Below are 23,960 nucleotides of genomic sequence, written 5' to 3'. Positions count from 1 at the left end.
TTCAGCATTCCCTCTTTCTGATCTATAATAATGTTAAGCAAAGAAATGAAAGGTATTTTTGCACAAAAATACCACAAATTTTTCCTTAAATTTCTTTCCTTAAATTGTTTTTTTTTTTTTCCACCTAAAATATACACACACCCACACAAGTAGACATAGCCTGTAAGTAGAAAATTGTATCGACTTGGCTCCAGCTTTCTTGTCCCTGTTTGGCCTAACGAGGTTGGGAAATGATATATGGAACAAGTGATAAGAACGAAAGACTCACTTTGGCTCCTCACTCATGTTCGTGATACTTTTGGTGTAATCAGAACTAAGCATTTCTCCTCCAGAATTGATTTGTCCAGTCAGTGATAAGAGTATGAGGTATTTAGTATGCCATACATGGCATGGTCATAAATAAAACATGTAGAAAGTGGTGTTACTGCTTCATAATCACAAGACGTGAATTGTCATGAGAAGTATTTCCTTTATTGAGATTGAACTTTCTCAGGAAATACATGATTTAAACATGGCCAACTATATCTCCATAAAGCAAACATAGTGGAAGAGAAATAGTTGTGAAAAACAACAAATTGTTTCCTATTTGCATAGGAGTGTAATAGAAAAAAAATAAAATCAAAACATGAAATATGGACTATTGAAAGAGATTTTTCAACCTTTAATAACATTGGCATGATACACTATAGCTTGAGTTTTTTTCATTTACTATATCATCAATTCAATGTTTCTCTTTTTGAACTTCTAAGCAAATCATTTTAATTAGTTTAATCCTTTTCTGGAAGGACTAGGCCGTTCTTTGATCCTATGTATTTACATTTCATCTTTCTTTAGTATGTAATGCACTGTTCTTTAAAACTAAAATACATTAGCAACTGTTATTTATATTAATTTTTCTTAAATATAACTATGCCACCCAGAGGCAACAAAGTGATATACATCAGTATACACCATACATATCATCAGAAGATAATATAAGATATCCCTTGTAATTTAAACAAGGATACCAGTATAAAAAAAATTAAATTGTTGTTTCCCAAAATAATTAACACCAAGGTTTTGAAGCCATAAGGATAAAAAGTTTTACACGATGTTGAAGAAATATTACAAAAGAATTTTTAAACTTTTGTTTTTTTCTCATTTTAAAATATTTTTCCACAAGTTCTTCATAAATTCTAAATTCTTCATAAGTATAATTTAGACATGCAGTTTTATTAAGCAAATGATATTCAGTATTCTAACATAATATAGGAAAATAATTTCTGATGAATTCTGTTGAATGGAAAATTCAGTAAAATAGAATCATGCATTCCTATCCACAAAAGAATCAATCTCTTTAATAAAAATGTTTTAGTTTAGTTTGGTATTTATGTAGCTGATTTATTCAGGTGTGCTCAGAAGCTACTACAGGACCAAGGTGGGAGATGGAGGAGAAAAATGGAAAAATTTTAATTAACAGAGAGGCTTGTGAAGGAATGGAGAAGGACAGAATTTTATGTAAAGATGCTGAAAACATTTAGCAGGCCTCCAAATTATTGGGCAGATCCCTTATCAAGTCAAAATAAAAAGCATTTCTGGAGTGCTTGCCAGTGTCAGGCCCTCTGTTTAGTGCTGGGAATACAAAGAAAAGACAAAAATAGCCCCTTTTTTCCTTCTTTCTTTTTTTTTTTCCCCCCTTAGGCAATTGGAGTTAAGTGACTTGCCCAGGGTCACACAGGAAGTATTAAGTGTCTGAAGCCAGATTTGAACTCAGATCCTCCTGACTTCAGGGCTAGTGCTCTATCCACTACAGTACCTAGCTGCCCCAAATAGCCCCTTTTTTCAAGAAGTTCCTTATGACTTAATGGAGGATTTAGGAATGAGTATGTGTGGGCGGGGGGAAAAAAACAGTACAAGATGTGAAGGCACATATAATAATCTGAAATTTGTATCTATGGTGAAAATAGCCTTCTGGTAAAATCACAAGTCAACATAATTATTGAAGCGGCAAAATTGTTGAACCCATTATGGTGCTAGTGGTTAGAATTGTCAGTTGCCTTCTTTAGCTTCTGGGCACCTACCTTTATCTCCCGGCTCTCCCGGCTGTTCTCCTAATCTCTAATTGTTGGAGTCTTTTGTCTTCAAAATCTTTTAGCTGCTAAGATTCATAATGAAATTTTCCCTGATTATCCCTGCTGAAGCTAAGCTTCCTAAATTTTTTCCTAGCCTTTATTTTAAAACTCTTTCACCCTTTTTATATTGACTTTGTATTTTAATTTGTTTGGTTTAAATTATGTCTTTTAGGATTTTTTTATCTTTCTATTCTCAGTACCTTCATTTATATGGCTCATTGCCCTGCTGCACATGTTTATTGAATTGAATTTGTTGAATGAAGGTAACTATTTTAAAAATCTTTATAACTATAGAGAGCATTTTCTTGTATCTTTAATAATGTCCAGTGTTTTTTTCCCCCTTGGAATTCAATTTGTGAAAGTAAATTTCAGACTTTTTTGATACTATTGAGAAAATAGATGTCAAAAAGTGTCTTTCCTCCATTTCCCTAATGCAGTAAGAAAATGAATTGGGAAAAAGAAAAACAGAACTTTAAAATAATTCAGTGTTTCCTTTCTCTGCTATTTATGTCTTAAGGTTTCTTTTCCTGTTTGTAAATCATTATTACATGAGATATTATTACCTTTGGTTTTTTGATTTTCATAATTAATTTCATTATGAATATTATAGTAATTTAAATAGCACAAGATAGTAATTATAAATTCATTGATCATTAGAGTTTAAACAAATCTTATGAATTTTCTAGTCTGTTTTGTTTTTAATAAATAAAATCTGTGTAGAGCCATAGATGCCCTGCATTTTTCCATTTTTTGGAGCTTTTATACATTGATAAGATTTATTTAGTGTTTATTGAGGCAGCTAGTTAACATGATGGATAAAAAGCTGAACTTTTGAAGTATGAATTTCAGTTTGTGAACCCAGACAAGTTACTGAACATAGGTCAGTATATATCTGCCTCAGTTTCCTCATTTCTAGGATGCAGATAATAATAGCATCTACGTCACAAGGCTGTTGTAAGGATCAAAAGAGAATTTATTTTTGTAAAGTAGGGCTTTTTAAAGTTTTTCCACTTGTGACCTATTTGCCCAAGAAATTTTGTGGGTGACCTGGGTATATAAGTATATAAAAGAGGTATAAACATAAAACATTCACTGGTAATAAATCATAATTTTATGATGACCCCCCCCATTTAGTTATGAGATCTCATATGGAGTCATGAACCATAGTTTAAGAATCTAGGTTGTAAAATACTTAACATAGTATCTGGCCCTTTCGAGGTACTTAATAAATGGTAATTTCTTTCCTCAATACTGTTCTTGTTAACATTTTTTCAAGTTTTCTGAATCAGTGTAGTCTTTATGTCAGTTGTAACCCCCTAAAAGAGATTGTCATTTTTTTTTCTTTTAGATGGTATTCTTTTACCCTTAAGTAGATATTTTCACCATTTCTTTGGCCAAGAAGAAAATAAATACCTGGTGACCAGTTGCCTGATAATGAGTATCTCTTTGGTTAGTCAAACTGGTCTGAAATGATAGACAAGAGTACTCTAGCCTGGACATAAACTCTTCTAGTTTGGTAGGACATAGAAACTAACTCTTCTGTTTTATTCTTGATCTGAAAAAGCTTCTTATAATTCAGTGTTCAGGAAGATTGCAGTGGTACAGTGTCCTTGTTACATTTTCAAAGATGACTATTTGCTTGATGACTATCTTCCTCCTTGTTATTCATCAATTCTTATTTACCTTTCTAAATTTTTATGTCTGCTGCTTTTAATCAAGGCCATTATGGAAGGCGTTTCTTTTACTTTTTTTTTTTTTCTGCAGCAATTATATGGTGTTTTAATGATTAAATTTAGCCATTAACTTTTTTAGGGTGTGAATGAACATATGAATTATTTTTTGCATTTTTTTTGGACTAAGGGAAGAGGACTATATTGATGACGGTTCTTCGATTACATTGATGACAATTCTTCACTTTGGAATGTAACCTTTTTAAAAATTATCTTCTGTTTTCTGTTTATCACTCAATTTATAACCCATGTTAAGGTACTTTTATTTACTTTTGACATATAGTTTGACAACTGTTGAAAGTTTACATGGTGTTATAATCAGTTATTTCCTCTTGGTAATAATATATAGTACATTTTATTTTTTAGTGGTATCCTTACATGATTGCCAAGTCTCATAATTATTTTTAAAGAAACAATTCATAATACTTAAGTATAAAGTAGTGGCATAGTTTGTATTTATAGGACTTTGAAATCTTTTATTCCTTTATCCCAAACCATATTTTCTCAACTTAGTTTTCTTTAACCTATCTTTGCCTACCTTTACATTCAGGTTGTCAAGGTCAGGTTTATGTTGATGTTATCTGGAGGATCTTTTCAGGTTCTTAGATTTTTTTATTTATCGTATGCAATTGATATTATCTAATAGCTCACTGTACTGATTGCAGGCAATACAAGGCAATATGACCATGTTTAGGGTGAAGAGATTTTTCCCCCTTAGTCTTGTGGAAGCCAATTTTCATTTTCTAACCTATTTAAAATAATCAGAGATCCCAAATATGAATAATATGTGATATTTGGGTCATTCTGAAGCAGAAGTGAACCAAATTGAAATAAAGCTTGTTTTGTTTTTGTAACTATTTCAGGAGTTAGTGTGAAAAAAAGTAACAATAAACCTGTGGTCGAGTTTGTTCTGAGGAACCTTTCTATACTTAGCAGGGTTGTGCCTCAAATAAGATATACATAGTGTTTACTCTGCCTGATAGGATTTTCAAAAACCTGTATTCCAGCTGAAATTAATCTTAATATTATATAACAGGCTTAGGAATTTAGGGGAAACTGTGCCTAATTATATCAGAAAATGTTTAATGAAAGTTCAAAGCAAACATTAAATTAGAAGGATAAAGAAAAGAAAAGATATTGGTAACAATTGAAGCAACTTTAACTAGGCTGACCTGTTTAGATAGTGACAGCCTTTGAGGGAAAAGAAAAAGGAAAATATATAGAATATTCACTAAAAGATCCCGGAAACCATTCTAGTTAGCAAATATTCAATCTCCTCACAAAGCAAAGAGACATGGCAGCTGGTTGCAGTATTAAAGTACCAAGATCATTTGTTGAATACCATAGGCAGAAAATTAAAAAAAAAAAAAAAAGAAAAGAAAAGAAAAAGAAAACTTGTATGAGGAAGCAACAAAAAGCAATTGAAGAGAAAATGGACCTCTAGTACGTTGGGCATGAAATCCAGCTTCTTGATTTATGAAGCTAGAAGGAGAACAACAAATAGATCTGAAATAAAACAGATCTGCTCTTATTTTATAGTGATGTAGTCTCCCATTAACAAAAGCAGTAGATTGGCCAATTGACCCTTTTATATCCAACTCAGCAACCATGGGAAGAAGTGGTTTTTGCCCTTAAGGTAATGTGGTCAGGAAGAATAGTTGGATTTTGGATGAAAAAAATAAGATTGACATAAAGTCTATAGGAAGCACTTTTTTTTAAATTAGAAAAGGATCCTGATGTTTTGCTGAAAATATAGAGGAAATGGGTGACCAAGAAGATGTTGGCAAATGACCTATATGCCTCCTTTCATTCATTCATACATTCATTACTATCAGAATTTCACTAGGAAATATATGCATATTGAACAAATTCTTTTTCATGTAAATCCAAAAAGAAAACAGGAAGGCTTTTATAATCAGTCCATTTTCTACAACACTGCTTATCTTCATGGTTGTTTGGCTGATGAGGAATATCCTAACTCCTCTGGTTAGTGTTTGTTTATTACAAAAGAATATTTGACTGAGAGCAAAATACATCCTTAAAGTACCTCTTCAGGCAAAGTCTGTTTCAGAATGGGTGCATGAAAATTGTGTAAGATTCCATAGCAGATGGAATAGAGGGAAAATTTTTAAGCAAGCCTCTGAATATTTACATCAATTAGTATGTTAACCAGAAAGATAAATGTTTGCCAGAGCTCTTCACCAGTCATCATCTTAGGAAATGTCTATTTTATGATCTAGGACAATTCCAAAAGACTCATGATGGAAGGTACTATCTACATCCAGAGAAAGAACTGTGGAGTCTGAGTGCAGATTGAAACATACTATTTTCCTTTGTTTTTGTGTCTCATAATTTTTCTCTTTTGTTCTGATTCTTTTGCAGCATGACAAGTGTGGAAATAATGTTTAATATGGTTGTGCATGGATAGCCTATATCAGATTGCTTGCTGTTTTGGGGAACGGGAGAGGGAAGGAAAGAAAGGAAAAAAAATGGGAATCAAAATCTGTAAAAGTAGATGCTGAAAACTTAAAAAAAGGAATTAAAAATATGAAAGAACATATTTTAGCCTTCAAATAAAAGATTGATGGTGAGGTTTTCCAGTGTGCCCATTTGCAGGTGTTATCACATTAATGACATTAGACACTAGAATAATACCAGGCTTAACAAAAATCACAGGAAGGTAGAAGAGATTAGCCTAACCATCTACACTGGAGAAACGGAGTAGAAGGAACACTGACATGAAGCTAGACAAACAGCATGTCAAATTAAGCTGTCAGTGCGAGAACCTTGGACAAATGCTGAAGATGAGCGATGAAGCAGCCCTGAAATTGAGTAGGAGGAACGGCATCAGGGTGATTTATTTGGGATGTGGGCCAGCACTTTACAGAAGAAGAAGGGCTTGCTGGAGATGTTGGACAGCATGCTACAGCGTTTCAAGCTCTTTGGAGCTGCAGAATCCTTTTCTGGAATTCCTCTGTATAGCCTGGAGTTAGTTTTATCTGGAAATCTTAGGATTTGTGCTCCCAAAGGCATTGAAATGACAGAGAACCCCAAAGAAACGTGAACAACCTAAGTAGGCAACTTCTATTTAGGAAGGATTACCAAGGAGATTAGTTATAATGTATGTGTTTAGAAGCAGGGGAAGGGAAGGGAATTAGCATTGGTATTGTACCAAGACAGTGCCCGCCCCTGTGCTAAGCAGTATTGTTTTATAAATATTACCTCACTTGGTTCGGGTTATTATGTCCATTCTGTGGATGAGGAAACTGAGGCAGCTGGAGGGGAAGTGGCACACCACTAGGAAGTGTCTCAGGCAGGGGACCTCGATTGGGACCCTCATGTCTTCTTACTGCAGCCCAGCACTCTTTCTGTGGCCCCACCAACTGCCTCAGCAGGAAAGTGAGGCGAAAAGCAGTTGGGCTGTCTCTATTTTTGAGGAGGATCCGAGGAAATCTAGCTTCCTAGGTGGATTGATTTTCCTTTTCAGATATAATAAGCACGTTCTAAGTTCCTCTGCTAAATTCTGGAGCTACAGAGATGAAAGTTAGGCAGGAGCTTACAGTGTAAATAGAAGAGCCCGTGGACAAGAGTTACATACAACCAGAAGGCATGAGGGACACAAAATTAGGTACATTGATTAAGGGAGCATCCATAGTGATGAAATCATGGACACTTAAAAATTGACACTTCAAGGTAAGCATAGGTGATAGGGTCACAGGTTTCAGACTAGACATAACCTTGGAGGCCATTTGGCAGGTCTTCAAGGTTCCCTCTTAGTTCTTAGATGAAGGCGTTGAAGCCCAGGGACTTGCCCAAACTCATGTAAAAATTCACTTAAATAATATTGTCTTTATTTTCAAATGTATATATATCCAGAAAACCTCTCCCTGTATGTAACAAAGAATAACAAACAAGGCAGATGGAATTGGGAAGGAGGAATCCTGGGTAAATGGTAGTTCAGTAAAACTAACCTGTCAACTGAATATAGTTGTAAAACACCTACAATTTCCTACTTCTGTGAAGAAGGGAGGACAAGAGTGTGTTTTGTCATCTCTTTTCAGTCCAACTGAATCATTATATAAATTAAATGTGTGAAATATCAACAATTCTCCAGTCACTCCTTAGTCTTCATTAAGAATCTGTTTGAACATTCATATGGATTCACTTTACCTCTTATACAGCAAAGTTAGGGTGTTCTCTCTTATTTCCCTAGCTGCTTTTTAAATTTGGAAGTATTTAATGTAAGATTCCAATAGGTTTTTTTTTTGTTTTGTTTTTTTGCAATTTTCATGCTTTAATCTTAAATGCATGCTTGCCTTCTATTTCATCAATATCACAATTTAGCCATTCTCCTTCTGTTGGACATTTTACTTTGTCGTTTCTGGTTACATATAATCTTTACATTGATAATGCTTTTTTACTTCATTTTGATAAGACTTTTAAGGTATATTTGTAAAAATGGAATTTTGTCCAAGGTATGATTTCTTTAGTAACTTACTGTGGGACCATTGTTTTCCTCTGCAAAAAGAGTTTACAGATCTGCAGTTTTATTGTTTTCCCATAAAAGTGAGAGATGGCCAGCTTTTATGATTTATTGATGTTGTTCAGCATGTTTGTATAGACCCCCAGTGGCAACTTTTGGGGGGTTATGTCGAGAAGAATCTCACAAGAAGGGTCAGCTTTTTTTGGAGATTTCCAAACTAATGAGATCACAAATCCATTTTCATTTTGTATTTGAGTATAACTGTGGGTAGTGTTCACTAATATTATTATTGATTTCCTTTATGTTGACACTCTTTTTCTGTATCTGTAAATTGAGGAGTTTGAACAAGATGAACTCCAGTGTCCCTACAGGTTCAAAAATTCTGTATGATATAGCTCTGAAATTCTGAAACTCTTCCATGATAATTTTCTCATAGTCCTGGGATATTTCACTGTCTTATGCTTAGCTCAGTACCTGGCATATAGTAGGTGCTTAATAAATATTTATTGGTTAATTGATTAATTCCATGTATATACTACCACTTGATGCTGGTTTTTCCCCTTCTTACTCTCTTCTTGATTTTGATCATTTGACTGATTTGGAGGTTACTGGCACTGTAGGCCTGATTTTTGAATAATTTCTTTGCTTACTACATTCCAGTAATTGAAAATTTTAGCAGAAATTGTAGTTTCAAGAATTATAAAGAGATTGTCATCCTTCTATTCCTTCTCTTCCAATTTGATTTTCATATCTGGAAATAGCTGAATAACCCAAGGTCATGTTTCCTAAAGAAAAGTTTTAGAATTCTGATAGGTACAGAAAAGCTTTTTATAACTAAGGATGTGGAGATCATATCAGAGAAGAACACAGACACAATATGGATCATCTTTGGGCTGCGTAATGGAGAGAGAAGTCCTTTGGACCACTTTTCTATATTTTAATTACCATGTTATTCAGGAAATATTCAAAATGACAAAAACTGAAAATAGTTAAAAAAGTAGGAAATTTCTTAATAGTACCTTCCTATACTATTCATGAGAGTTTGCTCTTTGATGAGTACTTCTCATATATACATACATACATATATATATATATATATATATATATATATATATATATATATATATATATATATATATATCTTATCCAAATTAAAGAACTGTAAGATGATAGAGTAATTTAATAGGTGTTAAGGCCTATAATTCTTCATAGTATAGCTAAGTAAAATAGAGAGAAAATCTTAAAACTTGGATAGATCTAAAATAAATAAGATCAACACATTTTTTTCTTAACATATTTAGGTTTCTGGAAAAATCCTTGCAGTTAATATTAAGAAAATGACAGATGGAATAATGTTGTTGTTTTTTTTTTCCCACTAGGATTTGACAGGATCTGAAATATATTCCCAGTCAGCTGATCTATTACATCCTGTTGTATATGCCACTTCTATAATTCTTCTCTTAAATCTGTTAATGATCAATGTCAGTTATATATATCATCACAGGTAAGAAATAAAATTTGTGGATTGAGTTATGACTTCACATTTGTTTAAAGCAAGACTGACAAATACAAGTTTTTTAGTTAGAAGCTAATATATTATATCATGTAAATTACTGTTCCCTTGCCGAATTTTAAAGTTAAATAAAAAGCAAATGCAGCAGAAATTTTTACCTTCAAAGGAACATTATAAACTTCATTATATTTGGGAGAACCACCTCGTCTTTAGTAGCACACACTAAAATGCCCAAACTTTATATGCCCAGAATTTTAACAAACTAAGCAGATAACATTTTGTTGCTTATATTGTCATGATTGAGGTCCGTTAGTTCATTTAACCACATGGTTGGGAATTGAGTATTAAATGCTTATTGATAGCTGAAGTGATAGGATATTGCCTGACAATTAATTTGCCTCTAAAGATAATAGCAGTAAACATTGTTTGTTAAATAAGGATTGTTGGTGTCTACTTTGATTTGTTGCTGTCTCTTCACATCTGAAGGAAATGAAAAGTGTATGGGGGGGAGGGTGCAGGAGCAAAGAAGTGATTTTTTATATACAGTTAGAAGCCTTTTACTAAGTTGCTAAAAATCACTAGGATTATGAAATCTATAGAAAAAAATGCTATTTGAGGCAAGATATGACTCTAGATATTAAGATTTATTTTTCTTTTCTAAATGTCATTTTAAAAGTTTGTATTATTGATGTGTATGGGTTTTTTGTGCTTATATAGCTAAATGTCAAGACAAATTACCAGACAAAGACATTTGTGATTTTATAGACTATAATAAAAATTATAATAATAACCATTATCCTTATTTTAGGACTTTTTTTTCTCTCTAAATTTTAATGAACACATTAATTTTATAAATCAGGTTTTTTTCCTGATATATGTTTTCTTTGCACAGTGAATCCAAAAGAACTATGCTATTAAAATATTTATTATTATGGAATTTTTATTCATTTATATAAGATAGGATAAACTAGAATAGAGATTGGACCTGTGAGATCATTTATGGAAGGAATCCCCGAGGAGGAAATTGCATCCACAAATGCATGTCTGAGGCACCTTAAGATTAAGTGATAGAGTTCCCTGACCAGGATGTATGAGTAATGGGATCTGAACCCAGGTCTCTAACTCCTACAAAATTCCTTTTATGACTTGAAACTGTAAAGCATAATTTCTTTTATCAAATAAAAAGTATTTCCTTTTTAAATGAAGGATGTTGGTAAATTTTATGGTAAAGGATGTTTATGATTAATGTTACTTAGTGAATGTTTTCAATGAATATTTTAAATGTTTTAAATGAATGATGTTGTTTATGATTAATTTTTTATTGAATTATGTATTAAAATGATGTTTTTTTTAAACAGTTTGATTAGGATCAGCCTTAAAAGCTGGCACATGCTGGTGAACTTGTGTTTTCACATTTTCCTGACTTGCGGAGTGTTTGTTGGAGGCATAACTCAGACCCAGAATGCTAGCATCTGCCAAGCAGTAAGTTTGAACAAAAATAAGAAACTCTTGAAAGTAAGAAAATATAATGCAATGAAACAAAACAGGGAGTTCTTATTAGAAAAGTAATTCATCAAATTTTGTTAGGCCCAGATAATAAAAATTGTGGCTACCGCGAGCAAGTATTTTATATATATGGTTTATTTTGATGAAAGATAATTGCTAGCTGGGCTAGTTCTGTTTTGGTTCCAAATAGTTAATTCAAAGGATTATTAAAGGATTTTTCTTAGGATAGAAGTACTTCACTAACTTGAACCAGGTAGAATTTCATAGTATTCTATAGCCCTTATATTTTCATTCAGTAAATGTAAGGGATATATAAAAACCTTAGCAAATGGTTTATTTTGAAAGAATATATTTTATTATACACATACACACACACACACTCCATTATATATATGTTTTTATATATTTATATATGTATATATATATATATAATATATATTCATTGTGTAGCCATTTCTGCCAATTACATTCTTCATTTTAAATGATTTTGAATATATTTGAAAGGTTTAAAATTATTCACTTAATTCCCAGCTGTGTTGTGTAGAATAGTATGAGTAAATATGATGGGAATGAAGAGTTCCATGTGAACCATAACAGTATTTTCCTTTCTCAAATACCACATATTACATTTTGGGTGTATAAGACATATATGGTGCTACTTAGCATTTGTTTTTCGTGGGCAGGGAAATGAAAATAGATTTAATTCCTTGTGGTGAGACATAATGTTTAGCCATCCTTTGTTTTTAAAGGTATTTCATATTCATAGTCCTGGATCAGTATTTATATATTTAGTAAATATATCTTAAGTTCAAAATATTGTGACACCAAATTAGTTTTACTCTATTACATAAAGCAAAGTTATGATAAATGCATTTCATTTAGGGTCTCCTGCACATTTAATTTTCAGTTAAGACAGGTTTGAAAATAAACTTGAACTTAATACGTAACAGATCAGACTACAAGTCTAAAAAAGTGTCATAACACTTTTGGAATGCAAATACTTAAGACTCTATTCCCATTAAAAGATATTAGGGTAGAATTAATAATTACAAAACAATGGTACATTTTGCAGACTTAATAGAATTTTGCAAGATTGAAGAGATTTTGAATACATTTATAAGATTACTTAAGACACTACCTTATGCACAATGGTTTTATTAATTTTGTTGAACATAATTGTATTTGATTTCACAAAATTTCTTTATTAATCAATTTAATAATTGTGTAATGAGAATTTTTACCCAAGACATATAAAAACCTAGCATATCAGAATTGCTAAGCACAAAATACAGAGGACCATGGGTGAAAGGAATTCCTACATATTATGCTTGAGACAGAGACTAAGAAGTAGCTATGGTGAGAGAAACCATGAGTCACCTCCCGAAGCAGCCCATTGCACTTTTAAGCACTTCTAATTGTTAGAAAATGTCTCCTGATATCAAGTCCAAGTTCAATTTCCACCTCTTTTCTAAGTTCTAGCTTCTGGAAACAAACAGAATAAATCTAATCCCCCTTCCACATGAAAAGTTCTTCAGATACTTGGAGATAGGTCAAGCAATATCAGGACAGCTTTCTTAGTTTCCATGTTCTCAGTTTCTTCATGGTCTTCTCATTTGACATGGACTTAAGGCCCTTTACTATCCTAGTTCCTCTTTAGCTTTTCAAAATTCTTAAATTGACTTTGACCTCAGAACTGACCACAGTACTCCAGAAGTAGTTTGGCCAGGGCCAAGGAAAGAAGCCTTCCTTTCTAGAAACTCACTTCTCTGAATGTACCCAAGATTCCACTAGTCCTTTTACCTTCCACTCCACACTTTTGATTCCTTCTGATCTAGCAGCACCATCAGATCCCACAGATTCTTTGTAGACAAAAGGCTTTCCAACCATGTAATTTTACAGGCTTTACACTTGAATTTTTATTAAAATTTTGAGCTCTAAATGACTTTACATTTATAGCCATTGCATTTTGTCTTACTAGATTTAACCCATTGCTGCACCTTGTCAAGGCATTCTTAAATCCTGATTATTATCCAGTGTGTTGGATCCCCAGTTTTGTGGCAACTGCATTTTTGATCATGCCTTTGAGCTATTGGTAGGCCACCTATTCCAATCCCTTCATTTTGTGGATGGAAAAATTGAGGTTCACATAGTTCAAGGGAGTTATTTAAAGTCTTACCTACTTGTTAGAATAGTAAATATGATGATAATAAAAGCAATGATTATTCACTTGCACAGTGCTTTAAAATTTATAGAACATTCCTCATGACAACCTTTTTGTACATATAATTATGTTCTTCACAGATGAAGAAACAGAATGAAAGAGGCTGTTATCTGTCTTGACTCCCAATCTAGTTTTATCTCCAATAAATCACATCACTCCCCATGTTTTTGTACCTATTTAAAGGAAAAGTAGGACTTTTATAGGAAAAGTAAAAGGGACTTATCTTAGATATTCAACTTTGCTCATTCCATTTGAATTTTCCATCTTAGTAATGGTAAATGGTATATATCCAGAATAAGTTTTCTGTACTATATGTTGATCACACCATCTGAAGCAGTGAGGCTACTTCTTTGTACATCTCACTTGAAACACTTTGACATGCTTCGAATGTGTCCAGGAAAGGTAAATTAGGATTTGGAGAGAATGCCATATTTAAAAAGAAAAAAAATTGAAAGAATTGTAAATATTTAGTCTGAAGAAGAAAAGAATTAAGTAGTTTATGATCATTGTTGCCAACGATTTGAAGGGTTTTCAGAGTAATCAAGAATGTTTTAAATCAGTATCAGTGCATAGAAGTTAGAGGGAATTTGAATTTTTAGAAAAATTAGAGCTGTTTGAAAGTGAAATGAAATGCTCTTAGCAGGTAGTCAGTTGGATCACCATTTATTAAGGGTGTTGTAAAACAGATTAAAAATTCCATAAGGGCCTAAATTAGGTGATCTCTGAGGTCTTTTCAAACTTTTAAGAGTGATTTTTTTTTCAACTTGCAGTAGAGTTGCTGTATCATCAAAACACTGAAATGCTTTTGCATTCCGAGTGTCTTTCAGTTCTCAATCTTTGTGACACAGTTAATTACCATGTTAAAGAACCATGCTATCAAACAACTTTGACAACTTTGTTTTATCATGAACAACAAATCCATATGATGCACATTGAAGTTAAGCAAGAAAAATTTTTGAGTCTTTAGATTTGCTTGCAAACCTTTATAATGTCATAGGAAATATTCAGTATTTTGAAATGTTAAAATTTCCCCTCATTTTAAGAATAGGGAAGGAGATGACTATCCGAATATTTCCATATTAATATTATTTTCAAATCATCTCAATATGGATATGTGGCATGTTTTATATTGGCTGTAAAGCTTACATAAATTAGTATTAAATTTAAGAAATCCGTATTTGCTTCCATGTCTTTAGACAAGAGTAATTCTTGAGATTGCACTCTACACATTGTCTAAAGTCAATGTGATAAATTGAAAAATATTCTAAGTAGAGATAAATTAACTTATTTTTTAAAAAATGAAAACACTTTTTAAACATTCGTTTTTTTCCAAGGGTACTAGGAACTGTACTTTTGTAAATAAATATTATTTTCATAAAATAAACTTTAGTACTTGGGTTTCTATCAGTTACTGCCAGCAAAATTTTCCAAATATGAAGAGACTACTCAAGTTTTTGTTGTACTGAAAATTTATTGTCTCAAGAAAATCGATGTGTTTGTAATCAGTCAGCCATCTCCTGGAAATGGGAGGTTTCTTTATATATAGAAATTTTCCTTAAAATAATTAGAACTGAAGTTATAAAATAGACAAAACAAGGAAAAAGTAACTCTTCAAGGAAACTTTAACTTTTTAAATCCAATTTTCCCAGTATAGATAAAATTTTAAATTTGAGGATACATTTAAAAAAAAAAATCTTCTCAGCCCACAGAAATTTTTGGCTATCCTGAAACCAATGGTAAGTCTGAGTTACAGAATACAGAACATACTATTACATAATCTAGCACCCTGTCATTATAAGAGAATGCTTATTACCAAATTTTAGCAGTTAACCTCTTGGAACAAAACTATATTATAAGAGAATAGTATTTTGACTTATTCTCAACTTAGTTTAAAATATTTGGGTAATAGGCACTATTGATCTTTTTGTGTGTAAGATATTAATCCTACATAATTAATAGCTCATTATCAGAAGTTAATATCTTTTTGCTGTTCTTCCTGAAGCTAATTCTTTAAATTTATTTAACATTTTTGATCTGCACATGCATGCACACACATATAGACACTTAAAAAGAGAGAATAAATGATTAGCTTAGAAATGATTTAGAGAAACAAGCTTGACTATATGAATGTTCCATTTGCTGAAGTTCAGTCACTTGCTTATCTGAATTTAATGAGGGTGTCAATAAATATGAACTGTTGTTGAAAGTGTAAAATTTTAAATAATTTTTGAAGGCTGACAGGGTTATTCTTAACTTTGTTCTTCCAGGTTGGAATAATTCTCCATTACTCTACACTTGCCACAGTACTGTGGGTGGGAGTGACAGCTAGAAATATCTATAAACAAGTCACTAAAAAGGCTAAGAGATGTCAGGATCCTGATGAGCCTCCACCTCCACCAAGGCCCATGCTCAGGTACCAGATACTTTCATTTAATAGATTTTGGCAATGTTCTTTCAAAAATGTATTTACTACAAAATAACATTTTGATTATTTCATCCAGTAATGATGAATCTTAATAATATTTTAAACTTTTATACTATATGGCTTATAAACCAGCTTGTTGTGTTTCAACCTGAATTTGTCTGTTTAAAAGAAAATAGGTTTCGACTTAGTCTGTTTATTCTATAATTTAAAGATTGTGAATATACAGTTATGTGATATTAGTAGCAAACAGTGAAGATCTTGTATATATGAAAACCTATAAGTGTTTTTCAATCATCAATCAATCAATATTTTTTTGAAACACCCACTAGGCGCCAGACACTACTAAATGTTGAGAATAGCTACTAAAAGACAAAAAATATTCCTGCCATCAAGAAACTTCCAGGCCAATGGAAGAGACAATATACAAACAAATATATATAAAGCAAGCTATAAATAAATAAGAAATAATGAACAAAGGATGATTTATCCCTTTCTACCTTAATAATAAATGTCTTTGTGATTTCCTTTGGCCAAGTGCTTTTCTCATATGCTGGCCAACATTCTAGTGATGCGACTATTTGAATTTAAGTAGGTTAATCTAGCAGCCATCAGTATAGCTTGCATATAGACTCTTACTACCTGATTAAATTGGATTGATGGCAGATATGGGACAATTAACTAAAAAGCATGTCCAGCTTAGTTTGTGACATACCAGCATCACGTTTAAGAATCTGAGATCAAGCCCATTCATGGTGAGATAGTAAAACTTTGGTTGAACTATTTTAATTGGGCATTAGTATTGTTTTTATAGTCTAATCCTTTCTTAGGTCAAGGAAGAATGGCAGAATCGGATAGAGAGAGGTTACTCTGAGATGTATTAACATTTCTGTCTTAATAACTTAGAGGAGTTGATAAAATAAAATGTGTATAGTGGTAGAGATGCAATTTCTGTGATCAGTGGGAGATCCACATCTGTCTTTCTCTTTAGCCCCTACCCCCAGCCAGTGCTTGGGAATAGGCTAAATTCCTCATCAGAACATCTGGGATTTCCTTGTTTATAATAAATAGGGTTACATGTGACCTGTAACATTATATATTTTAGCTACCAGAACTATTGTTAAGACTTTAAATTTTTGTTGCATTAGGTTTGTTTTTTCTCTTCCTTAATTCATCTTTAAAATTGAGTCTCAACCACTTTTTCCCTATGCATTTCTATATAAGTATAAATAAACTTTTAAAATTGACAAACTTAACTCTACTCATCCTAATATATCCCTAGATAACTTTTTATTGCTCTGCCTTGTGTATAGCAAGTCATATCTACTAGCATTTATTAAGTATCATGAGGTGTGCTAAGAGTACAAGAGACCAAGAAGAGTCCCTGCCTTTGAGTAACTCCTAGTTTATTGAGGAATTATAATTAATTATTATCATTGTCTATTGATAATAGAGCAGCATTACTGAATAGAATATAGACAAAGTATGTGCAGGATGACCTGGAGATAAATTTTCAAAGGAAGGCACTAGTACTGAAATTCCAAAAGGAGATTTTTATTTATTTCTGAATAGTGTTTTTGTTTTTTTTTTTACTTTTTTTCAATTCCATACAAAATAGTTTTAAACATTCATTTCTGTAAAACTTTGTGTTCCACATTTTTTCTTCCTCTCTCCCCAAGATAGCAAGCAATCTGATATAGGTTATGAATGTACAGTTGTTTTAAGCATTTCTAAATTTGTCATTTTGTGAAAGAAAAATCATAACAAAAGGGAAAAAGCATGAGAAAGAAAAAGCAAACAAACAAAAAAGGTGCTTTGATCCACATTCAGTCTCCATAGTTCTCTCTCTGGATGCAGATGGCATTTTCTGTTGAAGGGGAGATTTTTAGCTGGGACTTGAAGGAAGCCAGTACACCAGGATCAGAAGGCCAAGAATTCTAGCAAGGGGAACGAGAAGTAAAAATGCACAGTCAGGACATGGACCATCTTTGTTGAAGAACAGCAAGCATGCCGATGTCACGCGATGAAAGGAGATGCACCTGCCTCCAAATGTGGGAATTAAAACGGCTAGGAGAACTTGATCAATGGACCAAGTCATTTGGGAAAATTACTGTAAACTCAAAAATAGCATTTATTCACATTCTAAGTATAATATAAAATAATAGGAAGAATGGATCAAATTTATCCATGTTAAGTATTCTGCTTTGTTTGTCCACAAGGTGGCAGAACCTGATCAGTTTTACTCATTCTTAAAACCCAAGTAGACCATTCTTTTGTCAATTAATTTCAATCTGCTTATACTAGCCCCAAATAAGTTGGTTTTCTGATACTGTTACGATATTGGAGAAGCAATGAGTCATAATGTTCCTTTTACACATAAATACCTATGGCAATATGGCTCCCATGGCACTTTAGGGATAGTTTCTTTTTATTACTCTAGAGAGAATAACATTTCTCAACTGAAATAGAATCAGGCATGTTGAGGAGCCACTGAGTGTCGATCTGTGTGCCCAGGGTAGGTGAGAGGCCGAGGAACTGCAGCGTCTTGGGAAATTCTCTCTTCAGGAGCAAGAATGACTAATGCCTTCTTCCTTATTCCAGATTTTACCTTATTGGTGGTGGTATTCCTATCATTGTGTGTGGAATAACAGCGGCAGCTAACATCAAGAATTACGGCAGTAGGCCGAATGCACCATAGTGAGTATTTTCCAACAGATGCTTGCAATTCCCGTAAATCAAAGTGACTTTTTGGAAAGATTTCATAAACACTAATATAGGTTTTAGCCCTTTTAATGATAATTTATGGAAATTTGACTTTCTGAGAATGTCCATCTTGATTTGTTTTATTTTTATTTCTTTTTTAGTTGCTGGATGGCTTGGGAACCCAGCATAGGGGCCTTTTATGGACCTGCCAGCTTTATCATTTTCATAAACTGCATGTACTTTCTGAGCATATTTATTCAGTTGAAACGACACCCTGAACGCAAATTTGAACTAAAAGAGCCAGCTGAGGAACAGCAAAGATTGGCAACCAGTGAACACGGAGAAGTAAATCATCAGGACTCAATGTCGTTATCATTGATTTCTACATCGGCATTGGAAAATGAACACACTTTTCATTCTCAGCTTTTGGGAGCCAGTCTCACTCTACTTTTATATGTTGCATTGTGGATTTTGGGGGCCTTGTCTGTTGCTTTATATTACCCTCTGGACTTGGTTTTTAGTTGTTTCTTTGGAGCCACTTGCTTAAGTCTTAGTGCTTTTGTCATGATGCATCATTGTGTTAACAGAGAAGACGTTAGACTTGCCTGGATCGCCACTTGTTGCCCTGGAAGGAGCGCCTACTCTGTGCAAGTCAACATCCAGCCCTCTGGTTCCATCGGGACGAATGGAGAAGCTCCTAAATGCACTAATAGCAGCGCAGAGTCTTCGTGCACAAATAAAAGTGCATCGAGTTTGAAAAATTCCTCACAAGGCTGTAAACTGACAAATTTGCAAGCTGCTGCAGCCCAGTGCCATAGCAATTCTCTTCCACTGAATACTGTGCCTCAGCTTGATAACAGTCTAACTGAACATTCAGTAGACAATGATATTAAAATGCACGTGGCCCCAGTAGAAGTTCAGTTTCGAACAAATGGGCACCCAAGCCGACATCATAAAAACAGAAGCAAGGGACATCGTGCCAGCAGACTCACGGTCCTGAGAGAATACGCCTATGATGTCCCCACCAGCGTGGAAGGGAGTGTGCAGAACGGTTTGCCCAAGAGTCGACCGGGCAATAATGAAGGACATTCGAGGAGTAGGAGAGCTTATTTAGCTTACCGTGAGAGGCAGTATAACCAGCCTCAGCAAGACAGCAGCGATGCTTGTAGCACGCTTCCCAAAAGCAGCAGAAATTTCGAAAAACCCATTGCTACCAGTAACAAAAAGGAGTTATTAAGAAAGCCTATAGTGGTTGAGCTGGAAAGCCAACAGAAGTCCTATGGCCTAAACCTGGCTATCCAAAATGGACCACTTAAAAACAGTGGCCAGGATGGACCCCTGCTGGGTACAGACAGCACTGGCAATATTAGGACTGGATTATGGAAGCATGAAACTACTGTGTAGCCTTGTTGTGCTTCGGTGAGGGAAGTTTGTGTGAACTGTGATAGACATTCCTTTAATCTATAAACATTTTTTTTAAAAACTGTTTACAGGCACCTTAGGGTGGAGAAGAGAATTTGTGAAAAAAACTTTTATAATTTTGGATGATACTTATAAATGTTTTTACTTAAAAAAAGTTACTTTTCTGTGAATTTTATTTTTTTAGCATTGTTTTATTCAAAAAGGCAGAACGGGACATTTTGTAAATCTGATGTGCAACTTCTTGAACTTCTTGATATAATGTCTATATCATGTTTAAAGTTTGTATTTAAGTAATAAATAGCGCTTGTTTTTTCCCATTGTTTCAATTATTATATTTTTATATGTCAGTACTTACCATCGTTCTTACTGTAAAAATTTAGACAGTTGGTAGTTTTAGATTTTCAGTACAATTATACATAAATAATAACAGGTCTTGAATTCAGATTGTTGGTGCTTTGACTTTTTCATGTGAAACAAATATGTTGAGGATCTTTTAAATATTTACTAACTTTAAGAAAAGCAACTTAAACTTAGTAAATAAAGTAGCTTTGTTTCTGGTATAGTAATGCTCATTGTGATTTTATTTTATTTTATTTTATTTTTTCTAAATTACATTTATTTTGTTATGTCACCTTGGTTGATTTTGCTGTTTCTGATTAATTGGATCTTAGCTAGCATTCTGTTCACATTTTGTTATATAGTTAAACTGATAATCCTATTACATAAATTACCCTCTGAGAATCAATTAGCAAACATCTTTTAGGGGAGACACTGATTTACGGTAGCTTTAATACTGGCTTGTAATAATAATCCTAAATGGATGATGCATGTAAGCTGGTGTGTTCCATTTGTTTCCATAGTCAGTACCACAGAGAGTCTGGGATCTAAAAGATATTTGTTGAGCATTTCCCTCTTTTGCATTATTCTCTCTGGGTCTTCATTAATTTCCTGAGGATAACTTGCACAAAGTCTACACTGAAATTTACTTGCAAAATCAAATTCATTTGCCTCACTTCTTTGTTCATGCAACTCCTTTTGAAACTGAAGAGGGTAGGGGTAGTCTAGCATCATGAAAGGCCAGTAGAAGTCAAGTACATTATGATCATAAAGCATGCTGATGTACAAGCTTTTGGAATAGATGTGTACTAGCAACTCAGTGTCTTTACCTGCAGAACATGAAAGAGTTAATTTACCTCCTATAAATGAATCTCATTGATTAAAATATATACAGAAAAATCGATTCGTTGTAGAGGAGATAGAGTAGACAGATATACTATCACCTTCGTTTTTTATTCTATACCTTAGTTTTTTGGGATATCTTTTTTTTCAGAGGGTTTAGATACTTCTCTCTGAACTAAATTTCTAGTGAAGAAAGTCAGCCCAAGTCAGATCTCAAGGATTAAAATCTGAAGATAAAAAGACACAGTCATCTTAAACACAGACTATAGAAAGGTCAATGTCTTTGGAATCATGGCTCTAGGGTTTAATTCTTAACTCTTGTTATTTACTGTCTGTATACAAGCCACATAACCTCTCTGGACTTCAGTATTTTTCATCTGTAGAATGAAAACAAATAATTTAGATAGACTCAAAAATCCCTTAGAACTTTAAGTTTATGATTTTAGGAGGAAGGGGAATTGTCTAGTTATAGAAGGAACTCGTTAATTGACTTGGGTTTAAAGACAGTATATGGAAGATGGAAGCAGGTAACTGAAAATGAATAAAAAGAGTCAGCATAAATTGTGGTATTGAAAAAAGCTAGGGCAACACAAGGATTTTTTAAAAGCTGTGTTCAAGAATAGAGGAAGGTCAAAGATACTCCAGGATTACCAGTTGGGTTATTAGGATAGCATATAGATAATACAAAGAGGAAAACAATTGAGCCCTTATTATACTTCTGCTTGTTTTTTTTGTTTGTTTGTTTTTTTGTTTGTTTGTTTGTTTTTGCCAAGGAGAATGAACTTTGGATCAGAAAGGATAGAATTAAAGTAGTTAATAGAGATTTGCTAATTAAAAAATAGTAATGACTTTTTATGAATTCAAGCTATGAAGATCATATTAAATACATCACAGTTTGGAAGTTATAATTGTTTATTTGTGGTCTTGAGAGCATCATGGATATTAAGGGAATTTACGATTAAATGCTAAATGTCCCATCTCAAAAAAAAAAAAAAAAAAAAGAATGGGACCTATAGATTACAGATTAATACCCATAATTACTTAACAAAGTTCAAGAACATATTTAAAAGATCACGATTAAACTTTAGGAATTGTTGATAATAGATTCACTAAAAACAAACAAAAAACAAAACACCTAACTTTTAGAGAAGTCATGTATAATTAAACTCATTTCCTTTATTGCAAGAAGAATTGTTAAGGAGAATGTTGTAAGTATTCTGCTTAGATTTCAGCAAAAGATTTCACAAAAATGTCTTGTCACAAACCTATGAATGAGATACATTTCCGAATTAGTGGAGTAGTTGGTTGTATTAAGAGTTATCAATTTATAACAATGCTTAAGTGTGAAATGTGGATCTCCAATGGAGTGCTGTTGGGGTCTGTGGTTGATTGACTATATGCCATTTTACATTTTTATGAGTTACATAAAATGGAGATGGCATATTTATCAAATGTGAAGATCAAATAAAGTTGGAAGAAATACCTGATACATTGAATCAAAATCCAAAATTATTTCATCTGAATGAATGTTGGTCTAAATCCAAATCAAAACTTCATAGAAATGAACAAAAAATTTTACACCAAGTTCAGTGGTTAATTTCCAAAAATACAAGATGATGGAGGGGAGGGATAATTAGATGTCAGTTTGTCAGATTCTGTGGTTTAATGTACTAAATGTTTTATATAAGTTCACAGATGGCTCAAAAAGTTAATTTGACTTCAAAACATCATTAAAAATATTGTCCAGAATGAGAAAGTTCCACTTTATTCTATGATTAAACCCTTTCAATATTTTGAATAATGAAAATGCCAAATTTCAGATCGGAGATTGATAAGGTGGAAAACAGATAGAATAATAGATTTTTTTTTGTTTTTGCTTGCTGCATCAAGCATATGTTCCCAACACATGTTCTTATGTATAAATTATATGGTTCCATATATTTACAGCTACTAAAATTGTTAATGATTTTAGTTAAAGAAATAGAATTGACTGCTTCATGACATTTTGTGTTTTCTCTTAAAATTTTTGCATCCATTTAAAAATAATATTCTGTTCTGTATTCTCTCTACTTTTAGCCCCCCGGCACTCTGAGAAGGGCCAGTATAATAGGTATTAATACACATGAACTCTTATAAAACTCTTTTGATGTTAGCCATGTTGGGAAAAAAATGAAATGGAAAAAATGACTCAATCTGTAGTCAGGCATTCTGATTACAGAAAACATCAGTAGCTGGACAGCATTTTTCATCATGAGTCTTGAAATTGTTAAGACTAATTGTATTGATCAGAGAAACTAAACCTTTCTTAGTTGATTGTTGTTATAGTAACTGTTGCTGTATTTAGTATTCTGGTTTTCCTCCCTTTATTTTGCATCAGTTCATATAATCTTTCCAGATGTTCTTCTCTAACTTTTAATAATTTATAACATATTTTTAAAATTGATTAGATAGCTCTGATTTCTTCTGAAAACTGGGTTATATTCTTTGACTATTTATCAATTAAGGAATGGCTCTCTGTCTTTATTTTCTCTTAGTAAATTTGACAGTTCCTTACATATTTAATAAGTCTCTTTATTAGAGAATATTGCTGTAAATTTACCCCCTTGTTTCCTGCTTTATATCTGATTTTGTTTGTATTTATTGCATTTGTACAAACTCTTTTGAATGTAA

General features: G+C 32.8%; 1 protein-coding gene across 1 annotated transcript in view; it reads left to right on the top strand.

Annotated features, from left to right (window-relative positions):
- Positions 1 to 22,294, top strand: part of ADGRA3 (adhesion G protein-coupled receptor A3) — a 125,020-nt gene extending 102,726 nt beyond the window's left edge. The window contains exons 15-19 of the mRNA XM_031943068.1: positions 9,704 to 9,828; positions 11,196 to 11,319; positions 15,832 to 15,977; positions 18,588 to 18,683; positions 18,851 to 22,294. Coding sequence (XP_031798928.1) covers positions 9,704 to 9,828; positions 11,196 to 11,319; positions 15,832 to 15,977; positions 18,588 to 18,683; positions 18,851 to 20,093 — 1,734 coding nt within the window. The 3' untranslated portion in view covers positions 20,094 to 22,294. The remainder of the gene's footprint in view (positions 1 to 9,703; positions 9,829 to 11,195; positions 11,320 to 15,831; positions 15,978 to 18,587; positions 18,684 to 18,850) is intronic.
- The last annotated feature ends 1,666 nt before the right edge of the window (positions 22,295 to 23,960 follow it).

Source organism: Sarcophilus harrisii, chromosome 6 (genome assembly GCF_902635505.1).
Source record: "Sarcophilus harrisii chromosome 6, mSarHar1.11, whole genome shotgun sequence".
Classification (NCBI taxonomy): domain Eukaryota; kingdom Metazoa; phylum Chordata; class Mammalia; order Dasyuromorphia; family Dasyuridae; genus Sarcophilus; species Sarcophilus harrisii.
Note: the sequence above shows the minus strand (reverse complement) of the source record. Positions and strands in the feature narration are given on the sequence as shown.